This window comes from Ischnura elegans, chromosome 9, assembly GCF_921293095.1.
Source record: "Ischnura elegans chromosome 9, ioIscEleg1.1, whole genome shotgun sequence".
NCBI lineage: Eukaryota > Metazoa > Arthropoda > Insecta > Odonata > Coenagrionidae > Ischnura > Ischnura elegans.
Genome location: NC_060254.1, coordinates 86922441 through 86943183, shown reverse-complemented (window position 1 = coordinate 86943183; position 20743 = coordinate 86922441). Strand labels below are relative to the sequence as shown.

General features: G+C 38.4%; 1 protein-coding gene and 1 long non-coding RNA gene across 2 annotated transcripts in view; one reads left to right on the top strand and one right to left on the bottom strand.

The window, feature by feature from the left end:
* The window catches only part of LOC124165143, a 596583-nt gene extending 584938 nt beyond the window's left edge, over positions 1-11645 (top strand). Inside the window, exons 5-9 of the mRNA XM_046542451.1 lie at positions 849-1004; positions 2730-2955; positions 4352-4610; positions 7526-8003; positions 10065-11645. Of these exons, the coding sequence (XP_046398407.1) occupies positions 849-1004; positions 2730-2955; positions 4352-4610; positions 7526-8003; positions 10065-10529 (1584 nt within the window). The 3' untranslated portion in view covers positions 10530-11645. The remainder of the gene's footprint in view (positions 1-848; positions 1005-2729; positions 2956-4351; positions 4611-7525; positions 8004-10064) is intronic.
* Positions 11519-14233, bottom strand: LOC124165144. Its single transcript, XR_006866126.1, has 2 exons — positions 12719-14233; positions 11519-11928 (listed from the first exon to the last, which is right to left on the bottom strand). It is a non-coding gene; the product is annotated as an uncharacterized LOC124165144 (long non-coding RNA).
* Positions 14234-20743: the final 6510 nt, after the last annotated feature.

Sequence of the window (20743 nt, the reverse complement as noted above, 5' to 3'; positions counted from 1 at the left end):
AGTCATGTATTGAGAATATGTTTTGGAGGTATTATTGGATGAAATTTTGGAAATAGCCATAATTTACTTCAAGTGAAAATTCCCCTACATAATTTATTTTAGTTTATCCAACAATCAACATCAATAATAGGACAAACCATAAATGTACCCAGTATTACCACAGTTTAAAGAAAAAGTAAAAGTTCATGAACCATTATTTACAGCAGGCCTTCACATAGTCAATATATTTTGACCTTTGTCCAAATATGTCCAGTTCCCTGGAATGTCTATTATACCTCTTGCACATTCTGCTAAGAGGTGAATTTTCACCATACTTGGTGTTAACTCCCTTTATCTGAAACAGTCTATTATTCCTGCAGCACACTTTGGGAACATAAAAGTCTATCATCTCTAACATTTGGGAGTCACTCACACAATTCACAATTTTATATAAATACATGAGATCAATCATGTGCCTCCTATTTTCAAGTCTCTGTAAGTCATACATTAGTGACAATTTATTGGATGGTATATGGTTATCCATCACAGGATAAATCCCATATTCTTTCTTATATACAGCTCTCAAAAAACATTTTTGAACCTTCTCAATAGCTTCAATATATCTCTTACTGTATGGAGACCACACTACACTGCAGTACTCCAACCTGCTCCTGACAAGAGCTATGTACAGAACTATCATGGGTTTTATATTTTTAAAGCACTTTGTAGACCCTAGTGCGTGTGTCACACAACATACATATTATGAATAACGTTTTTGCAGTGCATCATTAAAATAAATTAATCAAGGAGAGTAAGTGTGCTTGGTTTGTGGCATCAATTACGTAGCTTTTGTATATTCTTCTTTTCAGGCACGCCAAGCAGAACAAGAACAGTTAGGAGCAGACACAGCTACTCAACTGCAGGCCTGTTTGGGTATAGCATGGGCACTGGGGGCTGCAGCGTTTGGAGCACTTGTTGTGAGGCAATCTCCTGACTGCCGCATAGCAAGGCACTATCTTTGTCAGGTAACGATTATATTGCATGGTCAGTTTTACTTTTGTCCATAGAATCCAGAATCATATACATAATTATGCTCTCATTTATATGTAGTGCTATCAGTGGTGCAGCAAGGGGGGGGGGGGTTTGGGGGATAAACCCCCCCCCCCCCAGAGCTCAGAGCCCCCCCCAGAGAAATTTTTAAGCTCAATCCATTTAGCTTAATTGGATCAGTATTACTTGTATAATAGTGTTATGATTAATCAAATATCCCATAGAAAGCCTTGCAACTCGCTATTTTGAACGATTATTCTTAACATTTTTCTGGAGGAGGGCCCCCGCAACTCCTGCTTACCCTGGCGGGTATGCAATACCTCCATACCTGTAAGCATTAGTTGTGCCTAAAACCCCCCCCTAGCCTTAATTCTTAGCTGCACCCCTGAGTACTTACTATAACGTGGCTATATATTGCAAGTCTTTCACTGGCAGAAAATATTCAAAGGTGGCCAGACTCTCTCCAGAAATTTTCTCTCTCCTTGTTATACTCACATTTGTTACATTGTGGCAAATAAACCACCCACTAGTATTTATATGTATTTCATTACCTTGATTTTCAACTAATTTATGCTAAAATTCAAAGGACATTGGAGTTACATATTTGTTGGACTAAAAGAGTTATAATTTGCATCAATTAGGAAAAAATATGAAATTTACAGTAGTAAAATTTTGTTTATATGGAGAATAATTTATCATGCTTCATGCTAAAATGAGTTTAAAGCTCTATTCCATCTCTCCCATAAGGTGCAGAACCTACTAAATTTCTACACTTGACAATGTTGCTTTTCATATAATGGCATTTGAAGTAAAAAAAATTGTATAGGGTTTTGCCTATTGATTGTTGCCCTCAGCTGCTAACTGGCAGTGATTGAGTGACAACGGCGGTGAGAGTTAGTAATTGTGTGTGACTAGCCTTCATAGAAAAAATGAGAGCACACAATTTGGAGAAATGCACCATTAAAAATCGTACTTAAGTGAGTAAAAATGGCAGGTAAAATTTAAAATGCTAAGGGAAACTGTATAAGAGAAAGCAGTGACAGAGAACCAAACTTTTTACTGTTTTAAGAGGTATTTGAAGAGCCAAATTCTTGTGATTGCTTGATAGCCTGTCTGGAGAAGGTCCTCTTTGAGGCTTTCTCGCGAGCCTGTAAGGCATGTAGGTGAAGCTCTATAAAATGTGTACATATTGAGTCTACAGGAGAGTACTATCATATGCTCTAAAGAGGTGGTAGGTTAATGCTCGTCAGATGTTTTAGACACACAATCATTGAGACCTAAAGGGTGGACCCAGTACTTTGAAATCCTCTCATACAATGAGGATCTGAAACTTGTATGATGTATAGGCATGTATTTTGCTGCATCAAATTATCTTGGATTCTTTGAAAGATTAGAAAAATGAACTTTTTATCACTATGTAGTAAGCTAATAAATAATTATAATATATATTGAGTATTCAATCACTCCTCAGATTTGATATCAAATCATTATTAATATTGCATACTATCAAGCATAATTTTTTTTATTTTATTAAATGTCTATTCTGTAGACTTTATATCTCATAGATTCATTTAGAGCAGTGAGAATGAACCACAAAGCCAAACTTATAGTTTTTATCTACTCTCTAAGACTTGTTTATTCAAATTGTCCATATCATACATTATTTCCAGCTACTTATCCTATTCTTTTTTATGGCATAGGTGTCAGTATTTGCCTGCGGAGTATCAACTTTAGCTCTGGCTTTGGTTGATGGAAGGCGAGGATATCTTCTGTTTGCCTGTGTCTATGGAGTTTTTGTTGGTGGATATCACTATTCATTAAAAGTTTACACTTATGAAAGAGTGAGAGCCAGGCATTTTGCCAGGGCATGGGGCTTTGTGCAATGCTCCCAAGCAATTCCTATAGCTCTTGGAGTACCAATATCAGGTAATTCGTCAAGTTTTTTTCTCTATATCTTCTTCAAGTGTCAGGTCTATTAGGACAGTGTATAGCTTATTCACCCATTGTTGAAAAGATGTGTTATTATTTTTTTTAAATAAGATGGTGTGTGGGATAACTTTATAGAATCTAAAATTTGTGTTGAACCAGCTTGTAAAGCAGGGAAAAAACTTTATAAACTTCCATAGAATGATTTATTGCATAGTTTTGTCAAACAGTTGACATCAGAATCGATAAAAGAATACTGCTACATAAAATGATACATTTCTCCCAATAAGAACCAATGAATATTTTTAGCTTATATAATTTGGTGAACCCAATGTATTAAAGATATGGCAATTCATCAGCTGACCAAACAAGGGCAAGCAAGTTACCAGATCTCAGTACTTTTTTATTTCTATTTTTTACTCACCATTAAAATATTTTTGACAACTTTTATGAGTTTTTCACAATTTTTGCCTTAAAAAAGTAACCCTTTCCTGCCACCACCTGTGAGTGGAAAACGTTTTCCATGCTACAAGTAGCATAAGAATATTTTAAACCACTCTTTTTTGGGGAGCAATTGCTCCGGCATTCTTGTCCTTCCGATTTGGGACCGAACTCAGTGGAGCTGCCCAGCTATTGCCCCAGTCACTGGACTAGACCCTCTAATTAACACGTTGCGTACCGGGGTAAGCTAATGTTTAGAATATAACTTTACCAATCAAACGTTATGATGCATCAATTCATTATGAATAACGAACAACAACTTAAAACATACTAACGAATAGGTATTGTATGCTTTAAAACTGTTTAGGTTGACGCACCTAAATTGCGAGAATCTTCATCATCAGTCCGGAACATTCGGGAAAAAAATGACAAGAATCCTTGCCATCCGTATGCAAGGTGTTAATAGACAAGTTAATAATCTTCGCTGGAGTCAACAGTATTCTTACTGCATAACAAATGTTTTTTAAACTATATATTGCCTTTGATTTTCAATAACTTACACTTCTATTATAATAACTACAATTTTTTAAAGCATTGTGGAATTTTAAATGGATTTCTAGCACTGTTAATTACAAAGTTAGTAAATTCAAGGTACTGAGACTCTAAATTCAGAAGTCCGTTATCAGTAAGGCTAAAATTTATTTAAAAATTAATTACAAACAGAGCGAAATAAAGAATTCATTTCGAAGTATAAAAAAATGGAGTATGCATCAAATTTTTTTTGCAAAAATCTTTGCTAATTCAACCAGTTCACCCATTCCTGCTATGAGGAGGAAAACTTCTTGATTTACACATTAGCGTAATTCATTCATTGTGCTATAGATATATATTTATTAGACAATAGAGGAAATTGTATTTTTTGCATTCCAAAAATTTCAATATTTTTATTCCCTAGGTTACATAAATGAGGGCTATGGAGGTAAAGCAGGGTACTACTTTAGCTCAACCTGCATCTTAATGGGCAGTGTATCACTGTTCCTGATAGACGTGCACAGGAGGAATGTAGCTCGTCAACGCCAGAAGCAGCAGCAGCAACTACAAATACAGCTGCAGATGCAAACTGCCCATTCTCCTCAACCTTATCCAGGAGCACTCACCAATGGCCTCCTATCTCCGCCGCCTGGAGGAACACAAACCCCTCTTGCACTCGCAAGGTAAAATAGCATTGGGAAATGACTTGTTTTACTCACCATCATATCAAAAATATATCAGTTCCAAACTAAAATCAGATCTGATATTGGTCATATTACATTTAGAATTGATACAGCACCAAAGTTCCTGTTCTGGTGCTTGTAGTCACAAGTAGACACTGGGTACATGGCATTACAGTAGACCCCTGCTTTACCATGGGTTCAACTTACGGTGGATTCGGTATAAGATCTCAGCTTATTTTGCACTCGCTGTAAAAGATTTCCAATTTTAGCCAATTTTCTTTTAACCACACAACCTGTCAACAATTATATATGTAAGAAAGTATCTTGTTTATTAATGAAAAAATTTTTTGCTTTGCAAATTTCACATGCTCTTTTGATGTTTAAATGAATTTGTCAACCAGAAACAATGCTTATTCTACATATGATGGAATTCACTTCACGTCTAGTCCCCTAGAATGAATTAATACCTTAAACCCTCTGTTGATTGTTGATCTTTAACCGTCTACCAGATGCCAGGCCATTTTCTTTTCTTTGCCCACATCGTATTTTCACAGTTAGGAAACTAATATTCCTTGACTCTCATTATTTTATTATTCTGAAATAGTCACCAATATTAACATACATATAGGTATTGTCACATTTATGGAATAAATTTTGATATTTTGTCATTTTTGGAGTCTGGTAGACGCTATGCAACAACTTGAGTGACAGTATACTTTATATGCTAATAGTTTCTTGATGTTCATCACAAAGTTTTTAAGTACATTTATATTCAAACTAACGACTATTCAAACCATTAAATTTTGGATATGCATCTTATTGCTACGAAATTTTTATTTTAATCAATTTGATATAATTTCGATGAAAGAAAAACTGTAAGAAGCATCAAAATAATTAGTAGCATTCAGTCTTTTATTAATACAAATATATCCATCATTATAATGCATAAATTTTTAGTACATGGATCATGAAATAAAGTATTCAATGAATGATTTAGTGTAGTTAAAACTGTTGATTCTGCTTTCATGCATTTTGTTTAACCATTCCAAAATGGTGGCTGTGAGATGCAGCTCGACAAATAGCATTCCAAAATGTGACGCAACTGATGGAGGGTTAAGTGAGAGTCTACTGTATCAATATAATGTTAACAACATTGTGGTAAAATTTTTGTTTGATACGCGTGAAGTGCTTGTCCTTACAGCGTAGACCATGGCCCTGTATTAGCTTTAAATTCCGTATAATTCATGCTAGTTCCTCATATTCCAATTCTGTTCCATGAAGCAGCTTTCAGCCATTCAGACTTTTCATGCTACTTTGTGGACCACAAAGTTCGAGTTTCATGCCCTAAGAAAAAATTGCTATAGAAATATAGTGATAGTGATTATTTATAGTTTTTGTTGGTATTATATTAATGAGTATATGTATTGATGGCTAAGTTCTATCAACACGTATCTCAAAATTTAGCCGGTTTGAGACAGGTACCTTAACCAAAGTGTAATGATATTTTAATAAAAATTCACCATATATAGTTATATACCTAGTTAGTTAATTGGAATATAGTGATTGTAGAACAATACATAAGTAATGAAATTTACACCAAATATATAAAATTGTGCATTATATGCAATTTATAAAAAGTGGGTAAGTATCATAAGCAATGAATAAAAAATGTGTTCATTGAGTTACAAGGTATAAATACTACGTACAAAAGTATGTATACTAACCTCACAAAATGTGACCATACATACAAGGCAAATATGGAAAATATCCTGCGATTTGTAAACCGAATTGTGTACAGAAGTGAACAACATACATTATAGGTACCACGGCCGCCAAACTGAAGGTCATGGGTTTGAGTTCTGCCTAGGTAGTTTTCCCAAATCCAAGGCATGGGTGTTTGTGATAGCCCATCATTGTTGATTGTTAGCATCCCGTGTTGTATAGGCAATGAATGTGTTCTTTTTGTGGAGGTGAAGATCTATCTATTCATATATAGATGCATAAAAGCGGAAGTCTGTATGTCTGTAAGCTATGCATTTTCATACATCTGCACGGATTTCAACTTAAATTTCCACATAGGTGCATCTGAACCTGAGCCCATTAGTATAATTTTTATTGCATCCAATACGTCCTTTGCGTTATTTTCTCATTACCGTTTGTAACATCAGGTCATACAATTTCATCATCATCATTTGTTTGGTTGGACATCCTACCGGATAGGCACACCGCTTGTCACACTCAAAGAGAAAACATAAAAATCCTATAAGTAATAACTTCAGGCTTTACTTTGTGAAACCGCTTCATATTGGAAATAAAGAAATAAAAACTTAGTAAGGTTCACTGTTATTTAATTATGGGCACGACCCAGGTTTCATAACTTGGTTACATCTACAGGTGACTAATCTTGCATGCATCTTATATTTATACACAAAGTAAAATACCCATCCTCACAGGAAAAACCGCTGTCCCAAATCAAGGCTGCCCCTTTCCCCCTAACCCTCCTTCCCCCATTCTATTCTGTGCTTAACCCTCACCCCTGCCCTCTCAACCAGTCCTTTTCCTTTCCAATAGATGTCCTCACTGTCATATTTGTGTACTTTGTGTATAAATATAAGATGCATGCAAGATCAATCACCTGTCGATGTAACCAAGTTACGAAACCCGGGTCGTTCCCATAATTAAATAACAGTGAACCTTACAAAGTTTGTATTTCTTTATTTACTATAAAAATCCTATATGATCATGAATTCCAAGTTCCCCCTTTTCTGGGTTCTATCCTTCCCGAGCAACACCGGGTGATCTGCTGATATAAATAAATGGCAGCAGCTGAGAGAGGAGTGAGCTCCACCCAAACCTATCCGAACTGGTCTTATAGTTACTTAACGTTGAGGTGGTTATTTATGGTCAATTTATAGGAGGAGAGGCGGAGTTGTCGGGAGCTCGGGTGGGGAGCCTGAAGACCCACAAACCAGGCAGCAACGCGAGCAAGCAGAGCTCCTCATACTGGAGCGGGAGCGAGCAAGACGCCTGGCCCAGCGTCGCCGGCTGTCTTTCACGGAAGACGACCTGGATGACCTCAGGGATCTCGAGGAACTCGAAGAGCTGGAAGCGGCGGCAGCTGCCCGAGCGGCGCTGCTCACTTCCCAGCGCTCATTTGCTCTGCTTGACGCTGCGACCGCTGCTGCCGTGGCTGCGGGAGGAGGCAGTGGGGGTTCTGGTGGCCTTGGACTGGCCGGTGAACTCACTGGTGCTGGTGTCTTGGTTGGTTCTGAGCTCAAGGGTGGGCCAGAGTTGACTTGCATTTCCGAGGAGGGCATTGCAGACATGGATCTGCCTGATAACCTTCTCGATGACCTTGATTACATAGGAGACTGCATCACATCCTGTAATAAGGTACTATACAATTCAAACTACATTGGGCATCTACATTATTTTGAAATCCACTTATTTACCTATTCAGTTTGATTTTAGATACGACTTATAAAATTCTTAAAATACTAAAAACTCACTTCTTATAAAATTTCCTGGGGCAAGATCCCCGGTTTGGGCCCCCCCAATATTTTTTGAAAGTCGGCACCCCTGCCTCTAACTTCCCATATGAGTAGTGATTCAGAAAAATTGTAATTGAGAATATTTTCCAATAACGTAATCTTATATGAGGTCTATTCATGGATGGAGTGCAATAAATGCTAGTTTTTCTTGCACATTATAAGTTCCCATAATTTCTCTTTTAATATGTAACTTTTTCTTTTGAAAATGTAAAAAAATCTATCACAGTGGCATTTACTGATGTAGCCAATGCCACTGTAGCAAAAGGTTTCCAAAAGAGGCAATGATATTATGTATTTATCATAGCAACAGGAAACATAAACTCAATACAATTATTGGAAATCAATGCTATGAGGCAACTTTTAACTACAGTTCTGTGACAAATTCAATATTATTGTTATATTTTTGTACATATGTACACATTTGAGGAATAGCAAATGGCCAGAAAACAGAGAACCTACCTTTTATTGTCAATCTTAGTGGAAGGGGAATCCCAAATGGTTAAGTAAAAAATATGATCGTCAAATTGTGATCAGTAAAAGCACGAAATCTTTCTTCAGTAATGATGTAGCTTAAGAAATTTTAATTAGGTAACTATTCCTGCCTACTCCCTTGTAATAAGTACACTTCCTGAGGATGAATGGAAAATATGTAATTACCGTATGGAAACTATTAAACACTATTTTTTATTCTATAATCATTTCACCTACAGCAATATCTACTTTTGAGTACAAGTGTAAACGGAGTCAGACTAAGTCTTGACCATTTTTTTTTCCCCACTCCTCCTTGTCCTATTCAGCTTATTCCTTGATACTTGAAGTTGCTTGTCTCTTATGATTCACGTTAAGTTAGGTGTGAATGTAACAACACAGATGGGTGTTTGCATATGCACTATTGGTCACAGGGCAATTTTTCAGCAGCCAGGCAGTCAAAAGGTATAAGGGCTACTCAAAATAAAAGCTGCCCAAGCCTCCAAAGCACTGTAAAGCAGCAAGCTGCATGCAAATTTCAGAAAAAAATATTGTTTTTCAATGCTTACTCCGGAACATAAAATTAATTTTTAAGCTTGTAAATGTAATTAACCTTTCATTAAAATCATTTTGGGTATTCATAAGTCCCTTATATTACTGTTAAACTTCCCCACAAGGGATCAATTTCTTAGCAATAGTTCTTTCTCAATTTTGTACCTCTTTTAGTACCAGCCTATTTTTTCTGGTATGCTGAAGAATGCCAAGGTTCTTTTGGCGAGTTTACAGGTTTACACTTAAAAATTTATTTAAAGCCTAATACCTATGCATTTTCAGAAACTATTATTTTTAATTTGCCCCCAATACAATAAGATATGTAAATGTATGTTAATGCATGAAAGATACTAAAAAATAGTTTCAAAGCAACATGAAGCACAAAAAATAAAATGCATGAGTGTAAAAAAATCCGGCCCTTGGCACTCTTTGCACATACCCCCAGGCCAATGGCTTGGTCCGTTGTCACTAAAAGGGCTACTTATTTTCAATATCCATTATTAAATAGCAATTATTAACATGTTGCGTACAGATGGAAAGAATTCTCATCATTTTTTCCTGAACGTTCCGGATGGATGACGAAGATTCTCGTCATTTAGGCGCGTCAACCTAAACAATGTTATAGCGTACAATACGTATTCGTTTGTACGTTCTCAGTTGTTGTTCGTTAGTCATAATGAATTGATGCATCATAACGTTTGATTGGGTAAAGTTATATTCTGAAAATTAGCTTTTTAACCATGTTTAAACCAAAGGCATTACGCTCTAGTAGGCACATATTTCCAAATCGGCATTCCTAGGAATTTAAATACCCCAGTACCCAACATGTTAAAGACATGCTTTCTCTTTCATGCTCATGAATTATTTCCATTCCTTCTTGCAGGTTGAAAATTACCTCATGCTCAGTGAGTTTGAGAACAACCTTATTGCTGAAATGCCTATAATCCTTGACCGCAAAGGGAGGCGGTGGTCTCTTGCCAGGCAAGGTTCGTCAGTGGTGAACGTCAACAATCAGCTGCCACCATTACCCGGGAATTCAGTGCCAGGCACACAGACTGCGAGTGCAGATGCCAGCAGCGTTCTCAAAGTGGAAGAAGATGAGGGCGGAGGGGATGGAAGGTTAGGCAGGGCACCAGTGGTGATAGTAGGGTCCAGTGATGTGATAGCAGAAGAGGGAGGAGGTGACGAAGGTCGGGAGGAAGTGCTCTCAGAGGACGGCCTAGGCACGCCACGGGAGAGGAGGAGGCGGAGGCTGTCAAGGGACGTCCCTTTATTCAGGAGTAACAACTGGAGGCTCATGTCGGGCCCCAAGAGGACCATAACGGTGATCGACGAGGCCTCAGTGTGACCAAAATGCATTCCTCAAAAAGTCATTTGGCCTAGCCACTGCCTTTCCAAAAGAATAAAAATGAACCGAACCCATTAATAAATCCTATTTACTGCCACCTTTGTACATGCTGGTGAGTGCTTTCTATTTTTTCGTGTTTATCAAGGGAGCTGAGGTATGTATGTATGCATGTGTTGTTCTACAAGCGGTTGTTGTAGTGTCCCAAAGATGACACGTTAAACCAGTGCCAAAGTTGTTCTAAGTATGAGTCATTAGTCTACTGAAAAGTTTATTGGCGGATCATTAAATGTCTGTCTAAATCCTGTTCACTAGGTTTCAGAATATGCCTGACTTTTTATCCATTTCCGTTAAAACTTGTAACCCAGGTAAAGTGCACCCCATTATTGAAAACCTCTATGTGGAGCAATGACATTATTCTCTAACCATATGAAATCCTCTTGGTTGTACACTGGTTATCATTAAGAATGATTTTACTATTTTTTCCTTTGCCTTTGTCTGTGTCAAAATTTTGGTTTGATGGTATCTGTGCTACATCAGCTGCACTCTTCAGAATCACACCAATGGATCCTAGTCTCTCATTCACACTCACCAGCTGTCAGAAAATTGTTTTTAGGATGTAATTAGCAGTTGATATATTGAGAAGAACATACCATTGGAGTAATGATGGAAGTGTGAAGGGAAATCTAATGTGATATCAGCATTCTTGCAATGATAGACATAGAGATACAGCTAATAATCCAGCATACAGCCCAGAGTATGACTCTCGGAAAAACTTTGCAAGGCAAACAAATAATGGCTAGTAATTTTCCAAAAAATTTCCTCTACCATACATGTATTTCATTCAAATAATATTTGATCAAGGAGTTGAATATGATGACTCCACCCTCAAAAGATTCCGATGTTTTTTTTTCAAATGATTTTCACAGGCTTTACTCTGTATTGTTTTACGTTATTATTTCCATTTGGCTATTGATTTTTAGTGCATAAGGCCAAAAAAACTCTGGTCCAAATGTATCTTTGGAGGCTCTGTGTAAGTTCTTACCAGTGTAAAAAGTCTGTTCTTCATGCCTATTTCTCATTGAAGAATGTGTAAAGTATATTTTAATGTGGCCCTGGTACACATCTTCAAAAAACCTAAAATATGGTAACATTATTTACTCTCCACTTCTTTTCTGAGAAATGATGCCCACAGCTTAGCAGGAATTTCAATGGTGTAGTGTTTAGGCTAATCACTAGATATTTTATTCAATCCCTTTTCGTACATAAGCATGATCATCAATGAGCAAGTACAAAAGAATTAGGTATGTATCTTGCTCTATAAAATCCTATCAATCATAGAATGCATTCCATGGCACTAGTTTTTTCAAATGTTCACACCTGAGAAAGTTTGTATTTAAACCTTTCGCGCCGAATGCCACACCTGTGTGGCGAGGATTTTTTTCCACAAACAACGAATGCCACACCTGTGCAGCGTTAATTTTCCTAACCTAGGCAACGAATGCCACGCCTGTGCGGCACAGGTCGAAAAAAGTGACCGTGGCGGACACAATAGACCCACGGATGCGGTCGCCCCTCGTGATCCGCCTTAGCGCGAGCCCAGTCCCATCTTCGGCTGCTCAGGTCGACCCTTTCTTATCCTCTCCATGCGGTCAACTACTGTTATTTGCAGTGTGTTTTCCAAAACTATATTTGTTGCTTACTTTTCATATCTATTGCTATAAATGAATTCATCTTTTTTTGCTGGCCACATGGATATTTCAAACAAAATTCTAACGTTAATATCAACGGAGTTATAGACCAACTAGTAAATATACTAAATCCGTCTATATCAACGTTAGAACTTTGTTTAAAATTTCTGCACGCTCAGAAAAGAAACACAAAATTCATTTTGAATGTAAAAAATCGATGCGAACAACAAATATTTGCATATATTTTGCACTAATATTTTAGCCAGTTGACCGCGGACTCGTCCTAGGAAGGGGCTTTTAATCCCTCTAGGGTCTGGGACGGAGGCCGAGGAAAGGGATCGGCGCCCCACTGAGTTGGGTTCAAAAATGGTTAGTGGTTCAAAAACCACTGCCTTCAGTCGACGCGAAATAGCTTCGTACAGGGGAGTAAAGAAAACTTTCAAGAGACTCGTATTGAGGAAGAATTTCCTTCAACGAAGGTCCGGCGCGAAAGGGTTAAACCAAGGAAATTAACATTTTGCAAGGTGACCAATATAACCTTCAGTTGCATGTATCTTCAAGTATTGAGTCTTCTTTTATTCCAAGAGCAGGAAAGCCTGGATAAAAATAAAGGCTAATGAATATTTTTTTAATTCTCCCTGATATTCCATGTAATTCTGGGCATAACTAATTTATCGGGGAAAATAAAAAACCTTAGTGAGAAAACTTGGAAGAACAGTATTCTCATTTATTCCACTTCAATCTTGCTTATATAAGTTTATTATGGCCTCTATATTCTGAAAGTATGTACTACCTGATTTGGGATGCATTCCCTAATTAAAGGGGAGGCTAGTTGAAACTAGTCATTGCAAATTATAACTGAGTATATATGTACAAGAAGATCAGATTCTGGTTGGTCCTGGCCTTTGCCTTGTGATACATCTCAATAGCCAATCAAAGTTACATTTTATAGGTCAAGAGGAGCCAGGTAGATGTTTTCCACCATATGGACTCACACTAATGGTGACTTTTTTTTAACTCACCTATTTCTAATATCTTTTGATCAAAGAAGCTTCTAAATTTATTTTGTGCTAAGAGCTAGACAAAGACTCTGAAGGTTAATGGCACATGGTTTGTTGGTGCTCTCTATGTGATGATATTATTATAGTAGGCCTGAATGAAGTGATAATCCCATATGATAATAAGGTATAAATTTATAATGGATCGAATTTTTATAGGGAATTAAATCTTGGTATAAAAGACACAATGATTCAAGTTCTTAATGAGAATGTATGTGATTCTATAGAAACCATTCTACAGTAAATACGTTGGGGTGAATGAATTTGAGGGGGAGACTGTGAATTTGTGAATCCATATAGCAAATCTTCATTCACTAAATATGGTAGAATGAGTTAGGAGAAAATATTTTGAAAAATCAAAATGGCTTTGAAATTCATTTCTAGATCTAAGGGAATTGGAAAATAATTGTTTCCAAATTTTTCACTGATTGTTATATTGATGTAGGAACAAAGAATGTAGCAATAACTGTTACTTTGTTGCGGTGTTGTGGAGGTATCTTAATTTCTTGTGAAAATTGCTTGTGAAGTCAAGATATACAACTTTTCATTAGTTTCATCTCTGAAAATTCCTTCTTTTTCTGGAAAAGGAATTTTTATTCATAATTGTTTATTATTATTATTATTATTTATTTTCATTGCAATGTGAACAGAATATGCAGTGGCTTAGTGTTGAGTTTGAGGATGTTCATGAAATTAATTTCCATTGCTTTTTGTTTTCAAGCAGTGTAAATTAAATTATTTGTGATACATGCAAGAAGAATAGGGAAAGTGCATCTACAAGAATTGCACAGAAATTCTAGTCATTTCATATCATGCTCAGCTGTGTGTCTCTAAGTTTTCAATAAAATCAATTATCATTATGCCCTGAATATTATTGTCCTGTTTACATCTCTTGCTGATCAAGTGCATATGATTTATTCAGTAAACCAATAAACATAAATAAATAACTGTGTCTTTTCTGTGACTGGTTGTTAATTTGAAGGGTAAGATGGCACCTTATGTGTAGTACCTATTTGCAGCATTGACAATTCTTCTGGAGATGAAAGGAGAGGAAAGTAGAAGTGTTTGACCAAACCCCAAGATTTATAGCACTACGCTCTAATGTACAGTGCAACCTCGATATAACGACATCCAACGGTGCACTAATAAGCACTCGCTATAGCGAATTGTCGCTTTACCGGAGGTGGAACAAATAATAGCCAATATACCTGTTGCGAAAAGATATACAGGAACAGGAGTGGTGCGGCGACAGATAAACATCTATCCGATAAACGTAAGCATAAATTCAGACGAAAGGCGATGTTTTTTTGCATCACTAAATTTCCTTACTCAAATAACGACTAACTATTCAAACAATTTATAAGCGCCGCACTGAATAAAAATCATGCAAAGCATTGTTTCGTCAATCATTATATTTATCGAACGACAGTTTACCACATGAATTTGAGACTGAGCACTCCATTAACTTCATTTCTAACAGATCGCTAGAGGTTACAGAGGTTAAGGAGTCTTGATGAAAGTCTTCCGGCGGTGAAACCCTCGCTATGGCGAGAGCCAACACCGAAAGGGTCTCGTAAAAACGAATTTTTTAACACGCTCATTATAGGGTCAATTGACGGTGCATCGGCTATATCTCGTAATAGCGGGGGTGTCGCTATAGCCCGTACTCGCTTTAACGAGGTTCCACTGTAGGTGGTCGTAATGCTCACTAATCCTTATCCCCTGATCCTTTTTCTACAAAGAATTAGCTATGACAGCTTAGAGCATTACTCCATCTTTTCTTTATTTTAATCTCCATTTTCATTGCATATTGATTGCCTCTTGACAACTAGACTGGTCAGTGGCACAGTGAGGGGGGTGTTTTGGGGGTCAAAAGCCCCCCCAGAGCTCAGAGAAATGCTCAAGTTTAATCCATTTTACTTAATAGGATTAATATTACTATTAAAATAGTGTAAGGATAAATAAGTTATCCCTCAGAAAGCCGTAAAACTCACCATTTTGAACCATTTATCTTAAAATTCGGCAATTTATTAATCTCGCACCTACCGCTTATCCTGGTAGGTATTCCACACCCCCAAGCAACCTGGTATTAGTTGCACCTAAACCCCCCCCCCCAGCCTTAATTCCTGTCTGTGCCCCTGAGAGTGGTTACAATGTATGTTCCTAGTATCTATACTTCGAAAGGGTCAACAGACAGGGGCCGGTTGATTGTGTTACACACAACAGTGAACAGATTCGCAACAGGCAGGGACAGGTTAGTTGTGCACTTAGCTAAACAAGGAACAAATGGACAGCAATGAAGAGACTCTCAAAAGATAGGGGCTGGTTGGTCATCCATATCTCCTAATGAGGAAAATTCAGACAAGATTCACTCACTCATAATTTATACTGAAGTTAGGTACATACAAGGGCTAACATTTTTCATAAAGTGGACCAGTTTTAGAAGCAGTATCACATGGTTATTTGCTCTGCTCATTTCATAAGCTTCAAAACTGCACATTAGGCAAAACCAGCAGCAGACTGGTAAGGGTAGGCGATGCTCTTTTGTGGTTTTTTTTTGGCAAGTAGTTTTTGGACGAGGTGATCATTATAGCCATTATTCAAACATATTGATCAAATTCCTGGTTGAAACTTAAACCAGTCGTGTGGATTGAAAGTAGATGGTTTATCATAGAATTAATGACCGAAATTTTGTGGGAGTAGGGATGGTTTGAGTCTGCGGGGATATGTACATCTGTAAAGGTACTTTTTCGGTAGAATGCGAAGTCATGTTTGCCTTCTTTAAGGAAAATCGTAAGGTTTAGGAAGTGGGTGGAATTACCTCCGAGATCAGAAGTAAAATTGATGGATGGGAGGAGAGAGTTCATTAGCCCAAGAAAAGAGGTCAGTTGTTTCTTGCTACCCGTCCACAAGGAAATACAGTGCAACCTCGATATAACGACACCCCACGGTGCACTAATAAACAGTCGTTATAGCGAATTGTCGCTTTACCGGAGGTGGAGCAAATAATAGCCAATATACCTCTTGCGAACAGATATACAGGAACAGGAGTGGTGCGGCGACAGATAAACATCTATCCGATAAACGTAAGCATAAATCCAGACCTAAGGCGATGTTTTTTTGCATCACTAAATTTCCTTACTCAAACAACGACTAACTATTCGAACAATTTATAAACGCCGCACTGAATAAAAATCATGCAAAGCATTGTTTCGTCAATCATTATATTTATCGAAAGACAGTTTACGACATAAATTTGAGACTGAGCACTCCATTAACTTCATTTCTAACAGATCGCTAGCAATTACAGAGGTTAAGGAGTCTTGATGAAAGTCTTCCGGCGGTGAAACCCTCGCTATGGCGAGAGCCAACACCGAAAGGGTCTCGTTAAAACGAATTTTTTAACACGCTCATTATAGGGTCAATTGACGGTGCATCGGCTATCTCTCGTAATAGCGGGGTGTCGCTATAGCCCGTACTCGCTTTAACGAGGTTCCACTGTATATAATAGTTTTAGAAGTAGCTCACTATGTCGTCATTAAATGTTGATTTTCTGAGCCAATGTAGAGGCCTATAGCTTGAAAAATGAAAAAGCAGGAGCAATTTCCACAATTTTACATTTATTGATACTACCGGTTTCGCTTTTCTGCTTCATCAGGTACCTGATGGTGAAAAGGTTGGAAACATCAAATGATACCAGTTTTCCAATTAGCGGGGGGTTATAGTTGTAAGAATTTTTGCTAGCTCAATGGAATTTTTAATGCCGGGGCAGATTTGAACACCGAGAGGTTCCGTAAGAGTGTATTTAACTTTGAAGAGAGGAGGTGGTAGGGAGCAGGAAATTGGGAGACCACAGAACACATGAGCACAATCGACTCGCGGGTTTTCAGTTAGCTGTACATTTTCCATGGCAATGGATTCATTTTTATTAGGTATCTTCTTTCCCTAGGTGAGAGTAAGGAGGAGCAGCTGTTTACTGTGGATTTCAGTATATCTTGAAAAATGGGGGTGGGGTCTTTGTTTAGCTGTTCAAAGTTGTTTGTAGAAATGAAGTCTTCCTTAGGTAGTCACTTTTGTTAAGGATGACAATGCTTTGTCGGCTTTGGTGAAGATAAGATCCTAGTTAGTGGCGGTTGATTTAATTAATTTTAGTGTGTGAAAGTAAGAAACAGGTAAACATTTTGGGATTCCAGTGAGGTTTTTAGAAATTTGTTCAGCAATTTGGTGTTTCTTGCCAGGAGGTTCACTTCAAAGGGGACCAGGAAATTACAAACAGCCTTCTTGCTAATGGGTTGGGTAAGGGAGTATTTGCAACCATTACCAAGAAAGTTGAGTTCTTGGTGAGTAAAGGTGTGGACAGAGAGGTTGATGACACATGGAGGGAAGATTGTGGGGCCACGATTTGCACACAGTAGAGGGATGGTGGGTCGTTGTGAAATCCAAAGAATATACAGCTTGTTGCGGATTACCTTATGTTCCTTGAAGGTGATGTGGCTGCTCAGGTCCTTGATGTGGACTTGGAAGGATATGCAGTGGCACCAGTGCAGACCATATCCCAGCTCTAGGTGAAGGTAGTGGTATCGGGAATCCCTCTCTATGAACCAGCTTTTTAGTTCCTCTCAGATGCTGTCCTCTGAGCATGGGTGATGGCTGCTCTGGAAGCTAGGGATGACGTCTTGGTAAGATATTGATGTAATTTGGTATGAATTTAAACTTAAAGCACTGGTCGTTGAATTGAATCCTATATTGAGGTTTGCCAGGCAAAGCTTGATGGCCTATATATATAAATATACCTATGCATCATCGGAAAATCTAACCAACTTTACTCAGCTTTTAAACTATGTACCTAACAAAATTAAGGACATAAGCAGTATGATGCAACTGATTAACCAGTTAGCTCATAATCAAGAGAGCCCTTCAAGGGCAAGAAGGATTCAATAGGAATTCAAGCAAGCAATTCAATAGCAATTCAAGAAGGATTCAAGAGCAAGAAGATATTCAATTTCATCGGTGAATTCAGAAAGGTATTGCTTTGGACAGGGGATGAGAAAGATGCTAAGTATCATTCGGAAAATATCAAGGTTAAAGTACATTTGGTATGGTATGGTATGGTATTTGGAAGAAGCGACGGACAGCTGAGGTCATTTGCACCATGAAGGAAGGGTATGGAAGGAAGGGTGGAGAGAAACCCTGCATCGGCATTAGGCTGCTCTTAATGAAAGGCGCCAAGGGGACCATGGCTTAACGTCCCATCCGACGGATGGAGTGGTACGCTTGAAATGTCCTCCACACAACACTCCTGCAGGGATCGGGCAGTCTCTGAAAATTCTCTGCCACTGCTGGGATTTGAACCCGAGCCCGCTGAGTGGGAAGCCAACACTCTAGCCACCACACCAACCCGATCCCCCTAAGATACATTCTCTGGGGTTTGTGTCGCACACAGTCTCGGGTTGAGTGTGGTACACCCTCTGACGGGTCATTAACCACGACCCTTTCCTCGAGTCGCTCACCCTTGCTGGCCTCTCTCCTCAATCCTCTAAGAGAGGGGCTTCCTACCAAAAACTGACCACTCTGATTGCAATTTAAACCGTCTTTGATGTGATTTGACTGTCTTTGAACCGCGTTTCTTCAAAAATAATTAACGAATTTTTGAACTTTACTACAAAGAATATGGCTTCGGACCAATGAAAATGTCAACAGCACTTTGGAATGGTTTCCTGGTCGGGTGTGAAGTAAGATTTTCTCCCAAGGCTGGTTTGGCCGTAGAGTTGGATTTCAGACAGTCATGAAGAGTGATTCTGGGAATAATTAATTCAGCCGCCACTCTTTTAACAGATATTCCACTTTGAACCAACTCAAACACCTTTGTAAGGGTCTCCTCATTCCATATCCCCCTCTCCATGGTCCGTTTCCTCGATCTCACCATCTGGAGGTCATTTAAAATAAACAATAACGCCCTAACAGTCTCATGCAAAATTATAGAATAAATGGGGAAATACCAACACCCTGTCGATATTTTCCCCTCATAGGATGTCGGCATTACCCCGAAAGAACAATATGGTGGTTACTGAACACTGCAGACTACTCTGTACATTGAAGTTTAACAAAAGATATACCAAAACGTTAGTTATAATACGTACTTTCTATTAATCTAAGAGCTATAACAATGACACGTGTTGTTAAAGTGTTACCTTGATTTGTATGGGAGTCAATTGTTAGATGAAAAATTATGAAAATGAATTATGCTTCACCATAAAACAACTTGTTTGCTTAGATGACAGGAGCATACCTAGCACTAATTCTGGTGTTGCCCGCAAGGCAGGAGCACTAAAAAGCAGTGCCTGGCTCTCTAAATACGACCGCAAAGTAGTGTGTCGGTATTGCGCCAGGTGTCGGTATTGCCCCCGTCTACCCTATAACATGTTCACAGCTTTTTAATGAGCGTCATAAAAGTGAGGTGCCAAGCTTCACCAAGTTCAGGCCTCTGGGAGTGGCTTATGGTACCGTGAATGTAACCCTAACCCAGAGTGTCCTCTCGTGTGGGGTAGCCAGGATTTTCGTTCGGGGAGGAGGGTCCAAAACCAGGCAAGAAATTAAAAAAAGCATGGTACTAAGTAGAGGATTTAAAGCTGATTTTAACGCTTCACAAAATCGAAAAAACTTAATTTTCCAAAGAAATATTTTGCAAATTCATGATTTTACAATATTTTGTTTCTTTTTATGAAGAAAAGTGTTGTGATTTATATTTCGGGGGAGAGCGGGGGGTCTGGACACCCGGACCTCCCCCTCGCTGTGCCACTGATCCTCTTCTCATGTCGGTTTACAGTTTCCCATTGGTCTGATAACTGCTTTTACAGGCTATTTAAATAAATAAAAGATCGTAGCACTTTTCCACAAGATTTTTTAATGCGTACATCGCGTTTCGGCTCACTGAGCCATCATCTGGTACAAGACACTGCATAACAGTTGAAAATCTCCTGTACACCCTTGAGAAAGGGGGGGTTAGGGAGGATTTGACATCTTTGAAGAAGGGGGTGGGAACGGGCATGCAGAGTAGAGACAGTGGTTAAAGATACAACTACTGCTGCTGGGGCTGCCCACATTGGAAGGAAGACTCTAGTCATGACTGTAAAATAACGACACGTGGGGAAGAACCATAGAAAAACAGGAGGGGGGTTGAGAAGAGTGAAAAAAGGGGGGGTTAGGCTAAAAAGAGTGGCCGCGTGTCTTTAGAAAGGGAGAGGAGTAAGTCGGGACGCAGGAAAAGAGGCGGGGGTGAGGAGTCCCTTTGGGTTAGCTGAGAAGGAGTGAGTATTAGCAGGTGTACCGGGAAGGAATTGCCAGCAAAAGAAAATGGTCAACACAATATGGAGAGAGGGTGGGCAGATGGGAAACACCCTGTGGATGTTGGGGTCAGTTAAGACGTGGGTGAATAAAGAATTTGACCATTTGTTTTCGGGAAGGGTAT